Source organism: Nothobranchius furzeri, chromosome 11 (genome assembly GCF_043380555.1).
Source record: "Nothobranchius furzeri strain GRZ-AD chromosome 11, NfurGRZ-RIMD1, whole genome shotgun sequence".
NCBI classification, from domain to species: domain Eukaryota; kingdom Metazoa; phylum Chordata; class Actinopteri; order Cyprinodontiformes; family Nothobranchiidae; genus Nothobranchius; species Nothobranchius furzeri.
Window position 1 is genome coordinate 59,368,366 of NC_091751.1, and position 18,867 is coordinate 59,387,232.

The 18,867-nt window shown below is 40.6% G+C and overlaps 1 protein-coding gene across 4 annotated transcripts in view; it reads right to left on the reverse strand.

Moving 5' to 3' along the window:
- The window catches only part of LOC107384193 (microtubule-associated protein 4), a 105,728-nt gene that overhangs the window by 81,587 nt on the left and 5,274 nt on the right, over positions 1–18,867 (reverse strand). For all 4 annotated transcript variants that reach the window (XM_015957296.3, XM_015957295.3, XM_015957294.3 and 1 more), the window contains exon 2: positions 7,033–7,220. In XM_015957296.3, coding sequence (XP_015812782.1) covers positions 7,033–7,210 — 178 coding nt within the window. In that variant the 5' untranslated portion in view covers positions 7,211–7,220. The remainder of the gene's footprint in view (positions 1–7,032; positions 7,221–18,867) is intronic.

An 18,867-nucleotide genomic window follows, 5' to 3' on the forward strand; every position in this document is an offset into this window, starting at 1 on the left:
TCCTCCAGCAGTCTAAGCCTATAGCAGCATAACTAAAGAGATAACTCTGGATAATCTATCCTATTTAGATGGAGGCATGTTGGAGGCAGGGCAAGGGAGAGCCGTCTTTACCGACTGTACACTCCACCTCCCTCTACTCCCCCACTTGTCCAGATTTAGGCTAACATCAGATTTTAACCATAGGCCCTATCAAATAAAAATATTTTAAGCCTAGTCTTAAAAGTAGACAATGTGTCTGCCTCACGGACTAAAGCTGGGAGCTGGTTCCACAGGAGAAGAGCCTGATAACTAAAAGATCTGCCTCCCATCCTAATTTTAGATATTCTGGGAACCACCAGTAAACCTGCAGTCTGAGAGCGAAGTGCTCGGTTAGGAACGTATGGAACAATCAGATCACTGATGTATGATGGAGCTTGATTATTAAGAGCTTTATATGTGAGAAGAAGGATCTTAAAATCTATTCTGAACTTAACAGGTATCCAATGTAGGGAAGCTAAGACAGGAGAGATATGATCTCTCTTTTTAACTCTCATCAGAACTCTAGCTGCAGCATTTTGGACAAGCTGAAGTCTTTTAACTACATTCTGTGGACTTCCTGAGAGTAATGAATTACAGTAATCCAGTCTTGATGTAATAAATGCATGAACTAGTATTTCAGCATCACTCCTGGAAAGGATGCTTCTAATCTTAGCAATATTCCAAAGGTGGAAAAAGGAAATCCTACAAACCTGTTTAACCTGGGATTTGAATGGCATGTACTGGTCAAAGATAACACCAAGGTTCCTTACTTTGTTCTCGGAGAGTAATGTAATGCCATTAAGGTCAGGTGATTGACTAAGCAATTTCCTTTTCTGGATTTCTGGTCCAAAGATGAGAACTTCCGTCTTGTCTTGATTGAAAAGCAAAAAGTTTAGAGTCATCCAATTTTTATGTCCTCAAGACAAGCCTGTAATCTACCCAACCGATTAGGTTCATCAGGGTTAATGGATAAATATAACTGAGTATCGTCAGCATAACAGTGAAGTTTATCCCATGCTGTCTAATGATTTTACCAATTGGGAGCATAAATATAGTACAAAGAATTGGTCCAAGCACTGAACCCTGTAGTACTCCACAAGTAACCCTGGAGTATGAAGACGATTTGTCATGTACATTTACAAAATGAAATCTGTCAGACAGGTAGGATGTAAACCAGCCTAACGCTGTTCCTTTGATCCCTACAACATGTTCAAGTTTTTCTAAAAGAACATTGTGATCAACTGTGTCAAAGGCAGCACTGAGATCTAACAAGACTAGAACAGACACAAGATTCTTATCTGAGGCCATGAGAATATCATTTGTAACTCTCACTAATGCAGTTTCAGTGCTGTGATACTCTCTAAAACCAGACTGAAATTTCTCAAACAGATCATTAGTGTTTAACTGCTCACATACTTGGATGGCCACTATTTTCTCCAGGACTTTGGATAAAAATGGAAGGTTAGATATTGGTCTATAATTCACTGGGTCATCTGGATCCGGAGAAGGCTTCTTAAGTGAAGGTTTGATTACAGCAACCTTAAAATCCTGTGGTACATATCCATTTACAAAGGTTAGACTTATTATATCTAGAATGGGGGCAGTAACCAAAGGAAATGCATCTTTAAATAATATGGTTGGGATATGATCTAAAATGCAAGTGGAAGGTTTAGATGAAGATAATATTTTTGATAACTCTGAAAGCTCAACTGGATAAAAACGGTTCAAACACAGATGAGGTTCTACAGTTACATCTGATGCTGCCTCACTTACTGAGGAAGAAGAGATCGCATTAGGGAGGATGCTAAAGATTTTGTTTCTAATAAAATTAATTTTACTTGTGAAAAATCCCATAAAGTCGTTCCTGCTGAGGGCTAAGGGAATAGATGGTTCAGAGCTATGATTCTGTGTAAGTTTGGCAACTGTACTGAAAAGAAATTTAGGATTATTCTTATTCTCCTCAATTAACGCTAAGAAATAAGCAGTTCTAGTTTGTCGAAGCTTATTTTTATAAAGCACAAGACTATTTTTCCAGGAAAGGTAGGCCTCCTCATGGTGCGTAGAACGCCATGTTCTCTTCAATTTTCTAGAGTTTTGTTTTAAGGCTCGTAAATGAGAATTAAACCAGGGAGCCAACTTCCTGTCTCTAATTACCTTCTTTGTAAAAGAGGCAACATCATCTAATGCCACACGTAAAGAGGAATTAACATGATGAACTAAGGCATCAATTTGTGAGGGGCTAGAACTGAGAATATTGCCTTCTGCTACGTTCCTCTGATATGCTGAGGACAGTAAAGATGGAAAAGTTGATTTAAAAGATGCAACTGCGTTGTCAGATAGAGACCGACTATAGTGAAATTTACTTTCATGTCTCGAGAACTCAGTTATAAAAAACTCAAAGGTGATCAGAAAGTGGTCCGAGAGGACTGGATTATGTGGAAAGATTGTTATTTCCTCACACTCTGTGCCATAAGTCAGCACAAGGTCTAATGTATGATGGCTAGACTAGCATTCCATCCTGGACCAAAACACCACATCTGCTGGTATCAGCATGGTAGTTCCTGAAACAGGAGCGCCAGAGATCAACTCACAATGATGATGGTGCATCTTTCAGTGTGATTATTCAAAATAAATTCAATAAAAGATTCTATTTATTTATATCTAAGGTACAGAACAGGCTTTAATTTAATGCATTCCCATGTTAGGATTTAGTTGTTTTCGAAAATATTGGATGTTTGTCTTTCAGTGTGTCGACCTGTGAATGAATGTGAACAGCATATCAGGCATGTACAAAGTGTGGCCTAGGGGCCAGAGTGAGTCTATGCAGCACCTACTTGCATTCCTGAAATCATTAAATTTTCCTTTTTACTAATATGAAGCCTATTTTTGAGCAGTACAAATTTAAAATTCACCATAAAATAGTATTTGCATTTTATAAAATAAACAAAACAACATTATTTTGGCCTATGATGACATTTTGGTGTTCATGTTGAAAGGTTTAGACACCCTTTGCTCAATATGTCAAATGGAAAAGTTAATGTATATAAGAATGACTTAAAGTGTATCAAGTGTTCCGTAGCTTCAATCCAAATCCAGAAATATCTTTTCAAAGACTAAGTTTCATATAACATCCACATCTGCAAACAGCTGGACAGGCTAATAACACTGCAACACTTGATGGGTGCTAATGTGTGTGTGTGTGTGTGTGTGTGTGTGTGTGTGTGTGTGTGTGTGTGTGTGTGTGTGTGTGTGTGTGTGTGTGTGTGTGTGTGTGTGTGTGTGTGTGTGTGTGTGTGTGTGATGCTAACATTGTCCTTGCAGCACTGTCTCTAGGCTGACACAGCTTCAGAATGACGGGAAGGGATGGAGACAGCAGGACTGAACAGAGACAGGAAGAAACAGAAAACAAAGGAAAAACAAACGCAGAGAGAATTAATGAGAATAACGAGAATGGAACAGAAATAATCTAGGGAAGAAAATGTTTACTTGATTAAATATGAAAATGGGAAATGAAAAATTCAAGTTTAGAACATAGCCTGTTAATTTAAGCTTTTCTGTTTCCTGTACACCAAGTTGATGAGACTCGTACCAGTTATTAAAGGAACACGTTTCCTTGCTTAAATTCAAACATTCCACCAGAAGCCTCTCTAGAAGAATAGGAATATTAAAATCAGTGCTTGCTGTTCGTCACTGCTGATCTTAACATATGTCAGATGCAAGTGCCTGAGCCCTGAATACAGCATCAGTTGTGGGAGAGAAACATCTCTGTCATGCATGTAAAGATGCTGCAATGCCAAGAAGAAAAGAAAATCTCTTGAACAGCAGCAGAATGTTTTACCCTTGTAATTATTTTTGAAACAAACGTTGGCAGGAGTTTAAACAGGAAATGCACAATGACCGAATGAATGGACAACAACGCTGCAGCACAGCGTATTTGGTACTGTACTGTTGATGGTGTTACACGTGCTACTTTGTGGTGATGATAATATCAGAAGACCGCTTCTGTGGTCTTGTCACTTCCGTAAGTTACTGGCATCAACTCAACTGAGCCGCTTGCATGCAGATGCAGTCGGGTTCCTACCACATCATCTGGATGCTGGAGCACAATTAGAACCAGTTCACCTTCAGCGAGAAAACACATGTAGATGCATTTAAAAAAGTAGACTTGATTCTATTGATGGCAATAGTTTAGTTTTATGAAGTGCATGTAAATGCACTGACTGACACCACAAGTCAGTGACTCGAGACAATCTGCTGGACTTCCTTAGATAGGAAACGTTTTACTAATTGGACTGATGAACTGAACTCACTACACCAATTAGTAAGTTCAATTGGAAGGCTTACTTTGTAAAGTGCCTTGAGATGACTCTTGTTGTGAATTGGTGCTAAATAAATGAAGTGAATCAAATTCTGGGAAAGCTCAAACGAGCTTTGATCAGGCCTTTCTTGAGAAGTGGCTCTTCCTTTGTGACCCTCTCGAACAAGCTGTCTATGGAGTGCTTGTGAAATTATCACCAGCACAGAATGACTGACCTGGTTAGCCATCCTATATATATGACAGATATATGACTCAATGACAGATCTCAGTGCTAGGGCGGAATCTATGGTTGTCTTTCAAACTGTCTCTGCGAACAACGTGATATACTTACCACCACTGATGCCAGTCAACGGGGAAGAAAGCACAAATAAATCCTTTTTCAAAATAAAGAACTTAAGATCCTATTTCTGCTCTTGACTCAGAGAAAAGACCAAATCTAAATTGTCCAAAGTCGATGCCAAAGCATGGTGCTAATCCTGTGCCCACAAAACCGATAAACAAATGTAATTGGCAAGACACAAAACTGCTCAGGCCAATGGTTGACCTGCTGAGGCTACAATGGAGCATGACTAGATGACCTGTAGAGAAAAATCCTTTTGCTATTGCTATGGTCTAGAATTATACGCTATAGAATGACCAACCTTATGTCCTTCAAGTGGCCATCCGCCTCTTGGTAGCCTCTCTTATCAGTCACCTCCTTGCTCTTCCATTTAGTTTGCCACTTCTTTATTACTTTACTGAACTCCTTAGGATTGATAAAGCCTTGTTCTTAAATCCATCTCCTGCTTTATGTCTCTCCTTAACTCTGTCCTGAGATCTTTTGAAAGTGACTTGCCATCCATGGTCAGTTGTTTGCTGTCAGTTGCACTACCAAGCAGGACAATGCTTCAGAAACAGCTGTTTTTACCCCACACTAATCACATCTATGCCCACTTTATGATCACAGCATTAGTAGCTTATGTTCATTCACGTAGCTTATGTGAAATTTTCTCAATCTGCAGGGCAGAACAAAAATCACTAGTTACAGCCTCATAGATAGCCAGGTTTAATGATTAACAGGTGGACTGAAGGTTGGTCAGTGTTTGCTGGTCAAATAGAAAAACTACTGTCAATTTATATAAAAGCACAATCTGGTTTTAATATTGATCTAGGATGTTTTATTCAGGGGGTTCATGACCAGACAGGGTGTCAATGTGACCAATAAAAAGGGCTAAAATGGACTTGTGACCTGGAGGGAAGATTCACAATTTCTTCAGTGTCAGAGAGTATCTCTATTAGAGTTAGAAGGTTTAGGGGGAACACTGCTGAGAAACATTAGGTTCAGCCATTAATGTGGGAGTAACTTTAATGTTTACCCAAGCACTGGTGGCAATCAAGTACAACCCTTCGAGAAACCTTATGGCAAGAGTGCTTTCCAGCAGGATAATGCAAAGTATTGCATAAAAAGTTCAAGAAGTATTTGATTAATGCAACACCAAGTTTGATGCATTCCCAACAACTTTTCAAGACATCAATTCAGTCAAGCATCGGTGGGACAGAGTTGTCTGAGGCCCAATCCCAATGCTCGCACTTCCACCCTTGCACCCTTTAATCTTGCATTCCAGTCCAGGGGTGCGAGTGCCTAGGGTGTACCAATCCTCAAGTGCGGAAGTAAGCCACGTCCCTTTTGCACCCTTGATCCCCACTTTGCATTGATGCAGACTCGGGCACAGTGTGTTAATAAAGATTTGTTCTGAAAGTAGCACAAAAGGCGACCGGCATGTGTCGTGGTCAGTGGTGCAACCAAGGGTTACTGTCCCAATTTGACAATTATTTGCGCACTTGTGTACTACACATTCAAAGCCTTACTGCGCACTTCCTCCAAGTGCGCTTCACAGAAGACTGTTGGGCGCAGTGAGAGTATTGGGACTGGGCCTAAGAAACCCAAACACACAACCTGAAGCACTGCAGACATGACAGTGCCTTCAGACATCAAGAGGAGTCCATGTCTCCTTTTTGGGCTGGTGTTTTGTTATGAATGATTACTGTACATCATGATTCACACCGGCAGACACAAAAACAAGTAAAGCTACACAAAATCCCCACAACCACTATCCTTTTTTGCATAAATGACTCCATTCCCTCTCAAAGATCTGAACAAATCCTTCTCAACGGGCTACGATAATCCATGTCTGAGTCAACAGGGCTTTTGAGTTTGCTTCATTTAACTCTTCAGCCCAGAGACTCTCTTTCTCTCCATCCTTCACTCTCATCTTCTTCAATTCTCCCTTTTTCCTGTATGCCTTCTTTCTTCAGCTCCCGACTCAATCACTTTTTCCTGTGAGGGGCTCTTTCCATCATTCAAGCTTACTAAGATTTAGGGTGCTTTCCTAGCAGAAGTGCAGCATGGCAACCATGATTACAAATGAGGACAGTTGTATGTTTGTTGTCTTAAAAATAAATGTTTTATTAGTTAAATCTTTTCTTAAGTCTTTTAAACGGCAAAGTCAAACAGAGGTCAAAGTTCGTAAGGCTTGCATCAACCCCAGTGAAGCCAAAGTATCTGGACAGCTGACGTCTTTCCAAGTTCCTATCAGCTACCTCACTCACAACTCTTCCATACAAAGTTAAGGGCCAAACAGGGGACACCATCACATTAAGAAATCTCCACAGTGGCTCATCTTCATATCTTTGCATAGAAGCTTGAGGCAACATACCGCTCTTGGTGTCCTTTCCATCAAGCAAGGGTCTGTAGTCGGCTTTGGTCACTGTCTCTCCCACCTTGTCATCATAGCTCTCCTTCTCCAGCGAGGCCACAAAGTCTCTCTTAAGCAGGGCCTCAGCTGGGGCCCCACCTCCGTCACCGCCAAGAGCATCACGCAGGCTCAGGTCCATACTCCTTTTGCTGGAGAGAAACAAGACATGATTACATGAACTGTTGATGCTTTTCTTTTTCCGTCAGCCTCCACATTTTGTTGCCCATCTGTCACAGCGAAACAATAAGATCCTTATTTCCATGTTGCCACTTCACACCTTTCTGGGGGCCTGTCAATTCAGGTGAGCCCAGCTCACAAATTAAACTGGCAATTTGGAGATGCTGGCAGAATGAATAAAAATCCATGAAGAGCAGATAAAGAAACAAATAAGTATATGTTTTTGTTTTGATTGTTTCACCTCCTCTCATATCAATTTATTGGTCACCTCAGCAAGAAGTGACTGAAAAGCACAACAGTGCAAAATTCTAAAATTAAAATAAACTAATTTCCCTGAGAAACATATTCATTAGATGATTTTTAAGAACTACAGTAATACACAATTAAATGACATTTAAAAAATCTTAAACACTAAAAATGAAATTATACAAATAGATACAAAGGAGTTTGAAATCAAACTCTCCTTTGTTCACAAACACCCTCATTAAACTGTATTTGCATTTGAACTCATAAATAACGTACATATTTATTGTTGGGACTTCTGATTTTGGACCTTTATTTCAAAAATCAAAAAGCACCTTATAGGTAGGAAGTTAGGTTACTAGGTATGTAAGAAAATATTGATATGGCAATATATTGTGATATTTTTTTCCTTGCAATATTATATCAATATGCAGAAGCTGTGTATAGAATTTTTGGAAGAATTTACATGCAAAGATTTTCTTGTCATTTGGCGCAATTCAAACGTCAATCCCAAGTGGGCAGCAATGTGCAATTTTTTTTTTTCCACCATTGAAATGTAAATCATGATTCAGATAACTCATGTTAAACATGTTATGTATCAGTTTGGACTGTTTATTGAATTTTCTTATAATAAATTCAGTCTAAAAAATCGCTAACATTGTCTGGCTGAATGTATCACAATATATCGTGATAAATCGTATCGTCTCCCCTGTATCGTGGAACGTATCGTATCTCTAGAATTGCACCAATACACATCTCTATTGGTTACTTAAAGCTACAATGCAAATCTGTATAACAAGCCAGCTTAAAACTTTTCTTTCATGCCTCTTAACTGTGTTCTAACATAGTACAGCTATGAATGCTTTGTGGAAACAAACAAAAATATAATAATAAAGTGGTTCCCTCGCATTTGTCTAAAAACCTCAGCCAATACCACTCCTCAGTCTGAAACCAACCATTGGACCATCCAGTTGTCTGTCTCTAACTACCAGAGAACCCACAAAACACCATTTGAAACAGCTGGAAACAGAAGACATTTGGATGTATAAAACTGAGACTGGTATTTATGCTCTCTTGGTTACCGTGGCATGCGCGTTCTGGTGCACACATGCCTTAAAACGAACAATATGTCGTTTGTGCCATTAATCTCTAGAAATATCTATCAAAATGTTGTTGAAAATGAATGAAATGATGCCCAGCTGTTGAAAAATATCAGTGGCTTTGTAACACATAACCATAAAATCAGGTATAAAATACATGGTAGCTGGTCTAAGTGTCTGGGCGACTCCATATTAGACGCCACGTTTCCTTCTATGTGGGCCCGTGAGGACAAAATGCATTTACTGATTTGTAACAAACAGTTACAAAACTGTTGCCATTCATAAGTGTTGTTTTACACATTTACCTCTTCACTTGTTGCCAGTAATGACATGGAATCTGATGTACATGTCATTTTGCTGGAGGTTGCGTTCCAAGGGATTTTTGACCCTAATGGCCATCCGTTGGTAAGGTTTTACACAAAAATACCACTTGCTTGCAATGATTTAGGTATGTACTGCCCCCTATTGCCAGGGAAAATACACATTGCCACTTTAATGAATTATAACAAACAGTAATTTAAATTTTTGAGGGCAAAGTCACTCAAACTCTCCTCGCTGTGGTTCAAAACATCGGAAAAGTGAAAGAACTGGAATCAACAGGTGATTCCATTTCCATTGCCTCATATTTGCAAAGCATACTACTGCTTTAAACGTGTGTGTCTCATGAAATTTAGATTTAATTTGGAGTAAGTTAAACAATCAAATCATTATGAAAAGTATGTTAGTTTGGATTGCTACATTTTGGAAAGGCACTAAGAAGAAAAATGCCAGTTTGAGAGGAAAAGGAAGTAATCATTAGGTCTGTACAGGAAGTACTGCTTCTAATGCAAGACGTTGAACTGCAGCCTGCAGGAAAGCTACACTACTTAATTTATATCAGCTTTCCAAGGGATCAGCAGAGTCTTGAAGAAGTTGTATCGATAATCCAAAACGCTTTCTCAGATCAGAACTAGACTTTATAAAACATCTTCTGAACCTCTTTTAAATCAACACTTTAACGGACCAGCGGCCATAAAATACACACCAACCCAACACTCATCAGCCCTTTGGAAGCTTGTCTCGTTCTGCTCTTTGCTTCTGTTTATCCCTCCATCCACACTCCCAGCAAACAAGCTGTCATTGTCTTGCAAATGTTACACACACTACGCACACACACACACATGGCCAGCAGCCAGCATGAGGACATACAGCAGTGTTAGCAGGCCTCCAGTGGAACTGTGGGCCATTGTTTCACTGAGGCTATAGGACAGCAGACACCTCACAAGACTTCCACTCAGCTTTGCTTTCACTTCTTTTTCTCTGTCAAAAACAGGACACCTTTCCTTTTTGTAAAATTAAACACATTTCTTTATTAATAAATATGTTTTTAATAATAATTCCTAAAATGTTTTGTGGGATGTGAAATTCTGCTGAGCTCTAAGCAAATTTTGATCTATTTTGGAAAACCGATCAGCTTCAACAAGAGGCAGATTATACTTTTTTCTGTTAGACTGAAAATGATGCTTGCTCACCACAGCATTGTGCAGTTTGCATCTAGCTGCTTAATGCAACGGAACATTTAGCTCCCGAAGAAACCAGAAAATTCTCTCAGGGTGAGACTGAGCCGTGCTAAAAGGAGCTTTTGAGTCAAATTTGTCTGGACATGAAATAAAATGTCTGAAAGTGACTTTTAATCATCTGCTGGATGTTGAAAATATTTGTGGAGACATTTGTTAACAATTTTAGCTTTTTATAGTAGAACCTCCATCACTCGAGTGCCTTTAAACTCACATTTAGTAGATTTCACCTTTCCCTGTTGGGTTTTGATGAATCAGTGTAGATCAATAATAATAGTTTAAAGCTACAGTGAATGAAAGTACAGGGAGGTGGAGTGTAAAGTCGGTAAAGATGACTCTCCCTTGCCCTGCCTCCAACATGCCTCCATGTAAAAAGGCTTGGTTATCCAGAGTTATCTCTGTAGTTATGCTGCTATGGGCTTAGACTGCTGGAGGACACACTGACCACTTTCCACTCTCGACTACTTTCTTCTACAATCTGCTCTTTAACTGTATTATTTCCTGCAATTTCAGAAGCTACAATGATGTTCTGCTGAGCTGTGGTGGCCTCATGGAGGGGCCATCGTCTTGAACACTGATGCTAACCACTTAATCATTCTCCCTCTCCTGATAATAACACTTTACTTTCTTTGACGTTGGATGTGCTACTACTAGTTTACCCGTTTAATTATAGATCCACTATGATGAATGCAATAAAGTTCATCTCTCACCAAATAGAATATTTACTAGATTTCTCCCTTTCTCGTGTGTGTGTGTGTGTGTGTGTGTGTGTGTGTGTGTGTGTGTGTGTGTGTGTGTGTGTGTTGGGGAAGACGCCCCCCTTGTTTTAATCTCTTTATCTGTTTGATCTTTGAAACACTGAGATTTGACATCAAATGTACAGTGCATTATAAATAAAACTCATTATTATTATTATAATTAGTTGCCGTAACAACCCGCCCACCAAACTTGAGCGCAAAATTGAGCGCTGTGATTGGCAAGCACACTCATTCTAACGCCGCTCAGACGGCAGTTTTCCAGAGAATAACTCACCTGTCACCTTTCTCTACAAGAACAGAACCAGACTCTAAACAGAACATTGTGAAACAACTCCTTAAATGAGATTTGCAAACAGAACAGGGCATTCGGCTCACAGAAGGTGTTCTGTACAGCAGGGTGACAAACATTCAGGGGAGAAGTCTGATGGATGGTTTATGAGCCAATCGTATATGTAGGGGGCCAGCACTGGATTGGAGGAGGGTTTTCCAGGATTGTGTGTTTCAGAGGCTATTCAAAGTTTTCTTTTTATTTACTTTTTTGACAAAACATTAAATGTATCGGTTGCCATTGGTAAGCGGAGATCATTTCAAGCTAAATGGCGAAAAGGTTCCACAAATAAATCTCAGCCTATGTCTTTAATATTCAACCTTTCAATGTGTTGTTAGACAGTATTGGGATTGTTTCATACAAACCAGTGGTGACTTTTCTCCAGTTCATTATAATAATGTCCACACAGTGAACATGCAGCCTTGAGCCCTGACAATGAGGGCAACACATCTTTGCTGCTGCATCACTTTGACTCTGTGCACAGCTGTGAGTTCACAGAGGGCCACAGAGAGGACAGCTATGTGTAAGTGCCGCTGTCCAGCTTCCTGGAAATAAATCAAGCACAGCTAAAGAGATGTATAAATGGGTGTAAAATGAATGTGTTAGATGGAAATGAGTATCAGTGTGATGTAAAGGAGTGTTTATTTTTTTATTACAAGAACAAATGTCAAAAAGATGGTGTGCTTCTTGGATTATCTGTGTCACAATACCTGATTTTCCTTATTACCACTTAAAAAGAAATGATCCTTCTTTATAATTAGTTTTATGGTAAAGTTTCCTGAAATATTAAAAAAATAAATGGCCTGTATTTGATATAGCGCCTTCTAGAGTCCTAGAACCCCCCAAGGCGCTTTACAACACAATCAGTCATTCACCCATTCACACACACATTCACACACTGGTGGGGATGAGCTACGATGTAGCCACAGCTGCCCTGGGGCGCACTGACAGAGGCGAGGCTGCCGAGCACTGGCGCCACAGGTCCCTCCGACCACCACCAGCAGGCAACGTGGGTTAAGTGTCTTGCCCAAGGACACAACGACAGCGACAGACTTAGCGGGCCTCGAACCTGCAACCTTCCGATTACGGGGCGAGCACTTAACTCCTGTGCCACCGTCGCCCCAAATAAGATGTTTTCCTCCACACCACTTGTCGGCACTGCATGTGTCAGTTCAATCAATAGTCAACCTCTGCAGTTTTCAAACTATCTTAGCAGCTAAAGCTGAACCTATTTCTACTTCAGCCTCATAAAAATTTTAGACCTAAAAGATAAGAAGAATACTTTAACCTGGTGGCAGTGGCAGCTAACCCATAGGGGGCGCTAGGGTGCTGCCCCGCCAGTCTCACAGGAAGGAGGAGAGGAATATAGGAATCACAAAATATAAAAAAAAACATGAAAATTAAACTAAACAATCTATACATCAAAGAGACTATGGGCCTTGATATACTTGCTGTTTAACCTCGCTCAGGCAACAGGCTGCATCTTTGTTCACACACTTGCTGCTGCACAGCACTGTACTGCACATAATAGGGGTGTTCCACTAGGGGGCGCACTAGACTACTCAGACCAGACAGAGGGCCAGGTTTGTGGGTACAACCAAAACAAACATGGCGTCAATAGAAAAGGTCAGAAACTGGTTAATTTTGAGTTCACGACAGAAAAAGAGAAAGCAAAGAAGGTATGAAAAACCTCTAAACCAGAGACGGAGAGAGACTCCACCTACTGGTTAATCGTATATTGCTGCGTTCGGACGCGTTAATTTTGGGGGACGCTCACAAACAATACTTCAAATCAATGCAACTAATGCATGGCAGCCATTTTAAACATGCATTTGTGTCGTCAAACAGCAAGTATATCAAGGCCCTTAAAAGTACTGCGTATAATCTGCATTTAAGTGTAGTTTAAAAATGTTCTCTCACACATTTACTACTACCTAGGGCTGGGGGTAAACGATTATTTTTAAAACGATTATTCTGACGATTATTTTATCGAATAGTCGACTATTCTAATGACTATTTAGAAAATTAATCTAATGATTATTTTTCTATTGCACAATTAACAAAAACCAGAAAATCTCAAATAAATTGATAAATTCTTACTGTAAGAGAATAAACACTACAGGCCTTCCATTTTGTATAACACTGCGTTTATTGTGTTGGTTGGTTATGTTCTGGTGACGTGTAGAACTTGGGAGTGCAGGCTGCTGCCTGAGAGGTGGTAGAAGATGGAGTGTCTCCATGCTGCTTTGTTTTGGTCACTTATGTGCGTGAGGCGAGTGGTCTTACGGGTTAAACCAAACTCAGGTGATATTTTACACTAAACCGAAAACCCACAACACTCTAAATGTAATAAAAGGGAGATCTACACCACAAAAAAGATGAACTCTAAACCAAAACGTAACAGCTTATCCCAACGCAAGAAGCTGTTAGCGAAGATGCTAACAGTAGCTTTACCAACATTAAGTTCAAGTTACCAAGTTTAAATAAACCAAAAACACCCAGCAGCAAACAGACCAGCACGGAGGAGAGACTGCTACCACCAAAACAGCTCTCCTCATGTCTGAAAGAAGCTCCTTAATGAAGGGAGAAGCGCTCCCGGTGATTTTCTACATCTGCGATAGACACGAAGCAGCGCATCTGACCCCGGAAGTTGTTGTCCGTTGCCGGGAGACGAAGGGGCAAAACAGGAAAATAATCTAGTAGTGGACGGACATTGTTCCGGGTCTTCGGTATTTGGCGGAGATGTTAGTGAAGGCGGAGAAGAGGGCGAACTAGAGGAAAAACAGGCAGATTCCTCCTCTATTTACAAACTCCTGGGGATGCAACAAGTGGGCGCGGTGCGTCGACTTCCGGATCTGACGTCGACAAATTTTTAGAATCGAGCCGTCGACTTCGTCGAGGCTTCGCTACAGCCCTACTACTACCGAATCGTCAACCCCCACACCCCGCTCAGTCAATAGGGTGAAACATGAGCACATTAGGCATCACCCACCCCCCTCGCGCATTTCAATGCTCAAAAGATGGCAGCCCTGGTATCTCCTGTTCTTTTCGGGCGAAGCAATTTCTACCATCGACCTACGATATAGCACCCCTCCAATACAAAGAATAGGAGAGACTGCTGCATGCAAAGAAGTCCCAAGATTTTCTGACAATTCCTTAATCTTTTTAGGGTGCTTTAAAAAGCAAAAGCTCAGGGAAGCAATTCTGGTTTTGCATGCCTCTGCTACACTCTGATCTGCTACACTCTGATGGGACAGTCACTGTCAAATTCCAATAAAAAGACTTGCCAAAAATAACAAACTTCTTTCTAGGTCTTGGTCACCATCAAAAATCTAAAATCTAAAATCAAAAGCAGATGATAAATGATCCCAGAGGAGTGAACAGCTGAGTCGAATAGATGTAAAATGTCAACTCTAAAAGCAGAAATCACCTGTTTTGAGAGCAATGTGATAGCAGTTTCTACAACAACAGTTTTATAATAAATATGTATTTTATTTTATTAATTGAGGTGAAATGAGGAGATAAAACTTGATAATTTCAGAATTACCTCATTTAACATGTTAGCAAAATTCTGTCATTACCACCCAGCCAGTCGCCATGGTGACTCAGCATCTCTTCTGTGTCTCTGTGTTGATGGGCACAGGCTCCGACACCCCCACACGCACACACACACACACACACACACACACACACACACACACACACACACACACACACACACGCATGCACCTGCACGCACACACACACACACACACACACATGCACAGTGTGTTTGATTAGCAGCAGTTTAGATTACTGCTGACAACACACTGTGTCAGCCCATCTACACACACGCGCAGCGCACATGCACGCACACACACATAAACACAGCCTCAGTGGATTGAAGAAAGGTGCAGACAGTCAGCACATCAACCAGCCCGACTACTAACTGCCCAGATCTGCTAAAGGAGGTGGTTTAAGTCCATGAATTATTGTTTATATTAAAAACCTCCCAAATATTCCTATTTGAAGCATCCAGTATCAGCTGTGTGTATGATATTACTTATGACCGACGCTACAGTAAATACAAAAATCATAAAATGTTTGGAAGCAGCAAAGCGCATTGCTCCTTCCTGTGAAGATGTGTATGAAATATTTATCAGATGTATGATGGTAGACGAGGGTTCTCTCTACAGAAACCAAATGCAAATGTTAAGCAAGGTTTATTAATAGCATGTATCCATTTTTAATTAGACTATCATTTTTCTTCAAGGCATGTATGTGTTCCAGGATTTAAATTTCATATGCTTATACTCTAAATTTTAGGTTTAATAAAAGAACGGCTGCTGCCAAATAGTGCAGAGGTACCATGTGTTATTGTGTTAAAGAAGCTGATGAGTGGGAGGTTTTGTGCATACTCATCCATCACTCACACTGATGTCATCTCTGATCTCAATCTCTGTCTTGCAATCAGCGGGAGATCACGACCTTTATGTGTTCTTCTAAGCTTTCCTTTTGGTCATATGACTGAACTTCTTACACACGATCAGGCAGTCATACTTTCTAGTATTTAACTGCTTCTGGTTCAAATGTAAAAAATGTCCCAGGGTTTCCCTCACCCTATAAGTTAAAGACATCTAATAATTGGAATATCTGAGATGCTGTATCCATACATCAAGAGGCCTGCACGCAGGTAGACTTCACCAGAGTCACCTCAATCCTTACACAAAGCCCACTGGTATGAGAAGAAGGACCCTAAGGACCATCTTGAAATCGTTTTGTGAAAGGGGCTCAAAGAAAGAAACCGAGGCCAATGTATACACAGTAGGTTTGGTCTGATTCTAGCAATGGTTTGGCAATCTGAACTGATTCTTCCTACATGTGATGCTTTGCAAATTGTATTTATTTAACTTCTATTGGTTTGATCAATTAGCATCACACACTTTATTCACTTAGCCTCCAACCTCTCAAAAACAAGGTGTTGCACCATCCATAACTAAACGGCATGTCACAGTCTCCACCTCCCGGCGCATCCCCTCACTCCAATCCAACCAGTGAAACTCCATTATCCAGCATTCCCATCACCAGACACTCTAATCCCGTTACCACGTCAACTCTATATACAGAAGTGTCTTACCAACAGTCATCACTCAGTCATCGGTCTGACCGAACCTTCCCAAGAGTTCCTAATCAGCCCAATTCACAGATCTGTCGACTTCCAGTAAGTCTGCCCACATTGTTCTGGAACCGCAGTGCGCTCTTGTTTACTTTTGAATTGTGCATCTCCCATACTAACCGCGTGTCAGTCTCACCCAGCGTCAGTCACTCCACACTTGGGTCATACAACACACCACAGCCGAATTCTGGCTTAAATCAGCTCAGTTCCAGCCTAGCCTTACAGCAATCATCTATGCTTTCCACACTATCTGTCCCATGTCTGGTCATGGAGGTAAAGGGTCCAGATGAGAATCCTAGGCATCCCTCTACTGATCAACACTCTTCTGCCCCTCATGTCCCAAAACATTACCTATCCATAGTGGATATAAAATCCCCCTCAGCTGATTCTGGGTCTGTCCTAAGGTGCATAGAAAGAGACGGCACAGCCCAAACCACCTCAGCTGACTACTTTTGATGTTGAGGTTCAGCAGTTCTACTCTACCCCAGATGATGGGAGGTCCTCGCCTTCTCTGTGATGCTGAGCCTGGTCACCATATGGAAGATGCTCATTTCAGAAACCTGACTCAGTGATTTAGTTTGGCTATGATTGAAATCTTGTGGCCATAGGTAAGCAAGAGTTTTACCTTGTAGCTCAGCTTCATTTTCACCACAACAGAGAAGAAATTAATTCTCTTTACTTTAGAGGAAGCCCAAATTAGTTTTTCTAGCTTTCTCTTCTTCCTACCATCAGTTGTGCAAAAGGTACCGAGACATTTCAACTCCTCTGCCTGAGGCAAAGACTCACTCCCAGCCTGGGAGCATTCCACCTTTTTCTGGTCTCAGCTGCTTTGCTTTTATTGAGAGTAATGGGAAATATTTTGGGAGATAATTACTATTTGAGCTATTATCCATTTTGGGGGTTCAGAAAAAGACTTCTGTTCATTTCTGGGGCTGTGACACAAAGTACAATGAGCTGTGTTTTACATAGACTTACTTTGTTAACTCAAAGGTGGATGCTTAAAGCCCAAAAGGATGACCGCTGTAACCACTCATTATGTAGGTGTGGATCACCAGAAGGAACAGAAGATAACAGTACTGCAAACATACCTAACAACTATTATTTGGTCATCATCTTGCACACAACATGTTTCTCTCAATGATGAGTTAAAAAATAAATAAATCCAAGAATACACCTTCCTTGCCCAAGTGAAGGAACAAAAATGTCCTTTAAAGGATAACTTCAGGCTACAGGTTTTTATTCATGAAACAATATATCCATAGTGTTTTAATAATTCCGATTGTTGTGCATGAAATCATAAATTTTGCTCAGATCAGAAATATTCAATCAGAGGATCAGGCTTTTAACAGCAGCTTTCTATAACGTCCTTCATGGCAAGCTGCTAATGTTCGGTAACATGTCGTAATGTTTTGCACTGCCATCTGTCCCATTTCTCCTCTGAAAATGTCCGGATCAGATTGGTTCACCGTTACACAGACGTTCCTTCAAACTGCAGGAAGTAGTGAAGAAAATCCGTAGAATGGTGCCAGGGGTTAAATTCAACCTGAGCAGTAACACTTGGAGGTCCCTCCGTTCCTTTATTTCTGGGAGTTAACATAAGTTCATGTTCTACATGATATTCCACTATTGTTGAGTCAGATTTCTGCTTGACTGATTGCTTGGCTGACCCAATGGAGGGTTGAAAAACATTTCCCAGCTGACGTATTGTAAAATGACTCTGCATGATCAACTACATGTAACACAATGCTTTTATACTGGCAATGATAAAGTGGTAAAATACTTACATCTGTATAACAACAAGAACTGCAGGTGCATTTTTCCATGGTTTACTCCCTCACTGTTCTTACAGAACAATGGCTACCTGATGGACTGAATATATTGACTATGCCTGGTTGAATAACTGGACTTCCTGCCTGTTAGTCTGTTCTAATCTGAGAGGGATTGCAAGTAATCCCCCAATCCCTAAAGCAGAAATTATGGCATCACAGCAGCCATGAATTGCAAAATCTCTGACCTTTTATCAAGGCAGCATCTTCCTGTTTAAGGAATCAATTGGCGTTCTGAGAGCCTGTACTCATTACAAAAGGGTGATTTGAGGATTTCCAGGAGTTTATAAAATCTGTATCAACAAACAGGCTCTCAAAAAGGTCCTACTGTTTCTCACAACGTTTTATTCCATTAGGAACTACAGAAACTGCATAAAACACTCAGACTCACTGACCTAACAACTGTGATTAGGGATGAGTACCGAATTCGGTACTTTTTAAGGTACCGACCGAATTCCATAGTACCGACTGAGCACCGATCCACGTCATTTCAAACGGTGCCTCGTTTCGGTACCCGTCCTTCATAACGAGAACTTGCCAAGACAGCTGCGCATGCACAAGAGCGTTATGTCGTCGCTCGCTGCGAGCCAGTTGTAAATAGAGCACCATGGTAGAAAGAATGCACGCTAAAACTTGGGTCCACTCCACTAAAT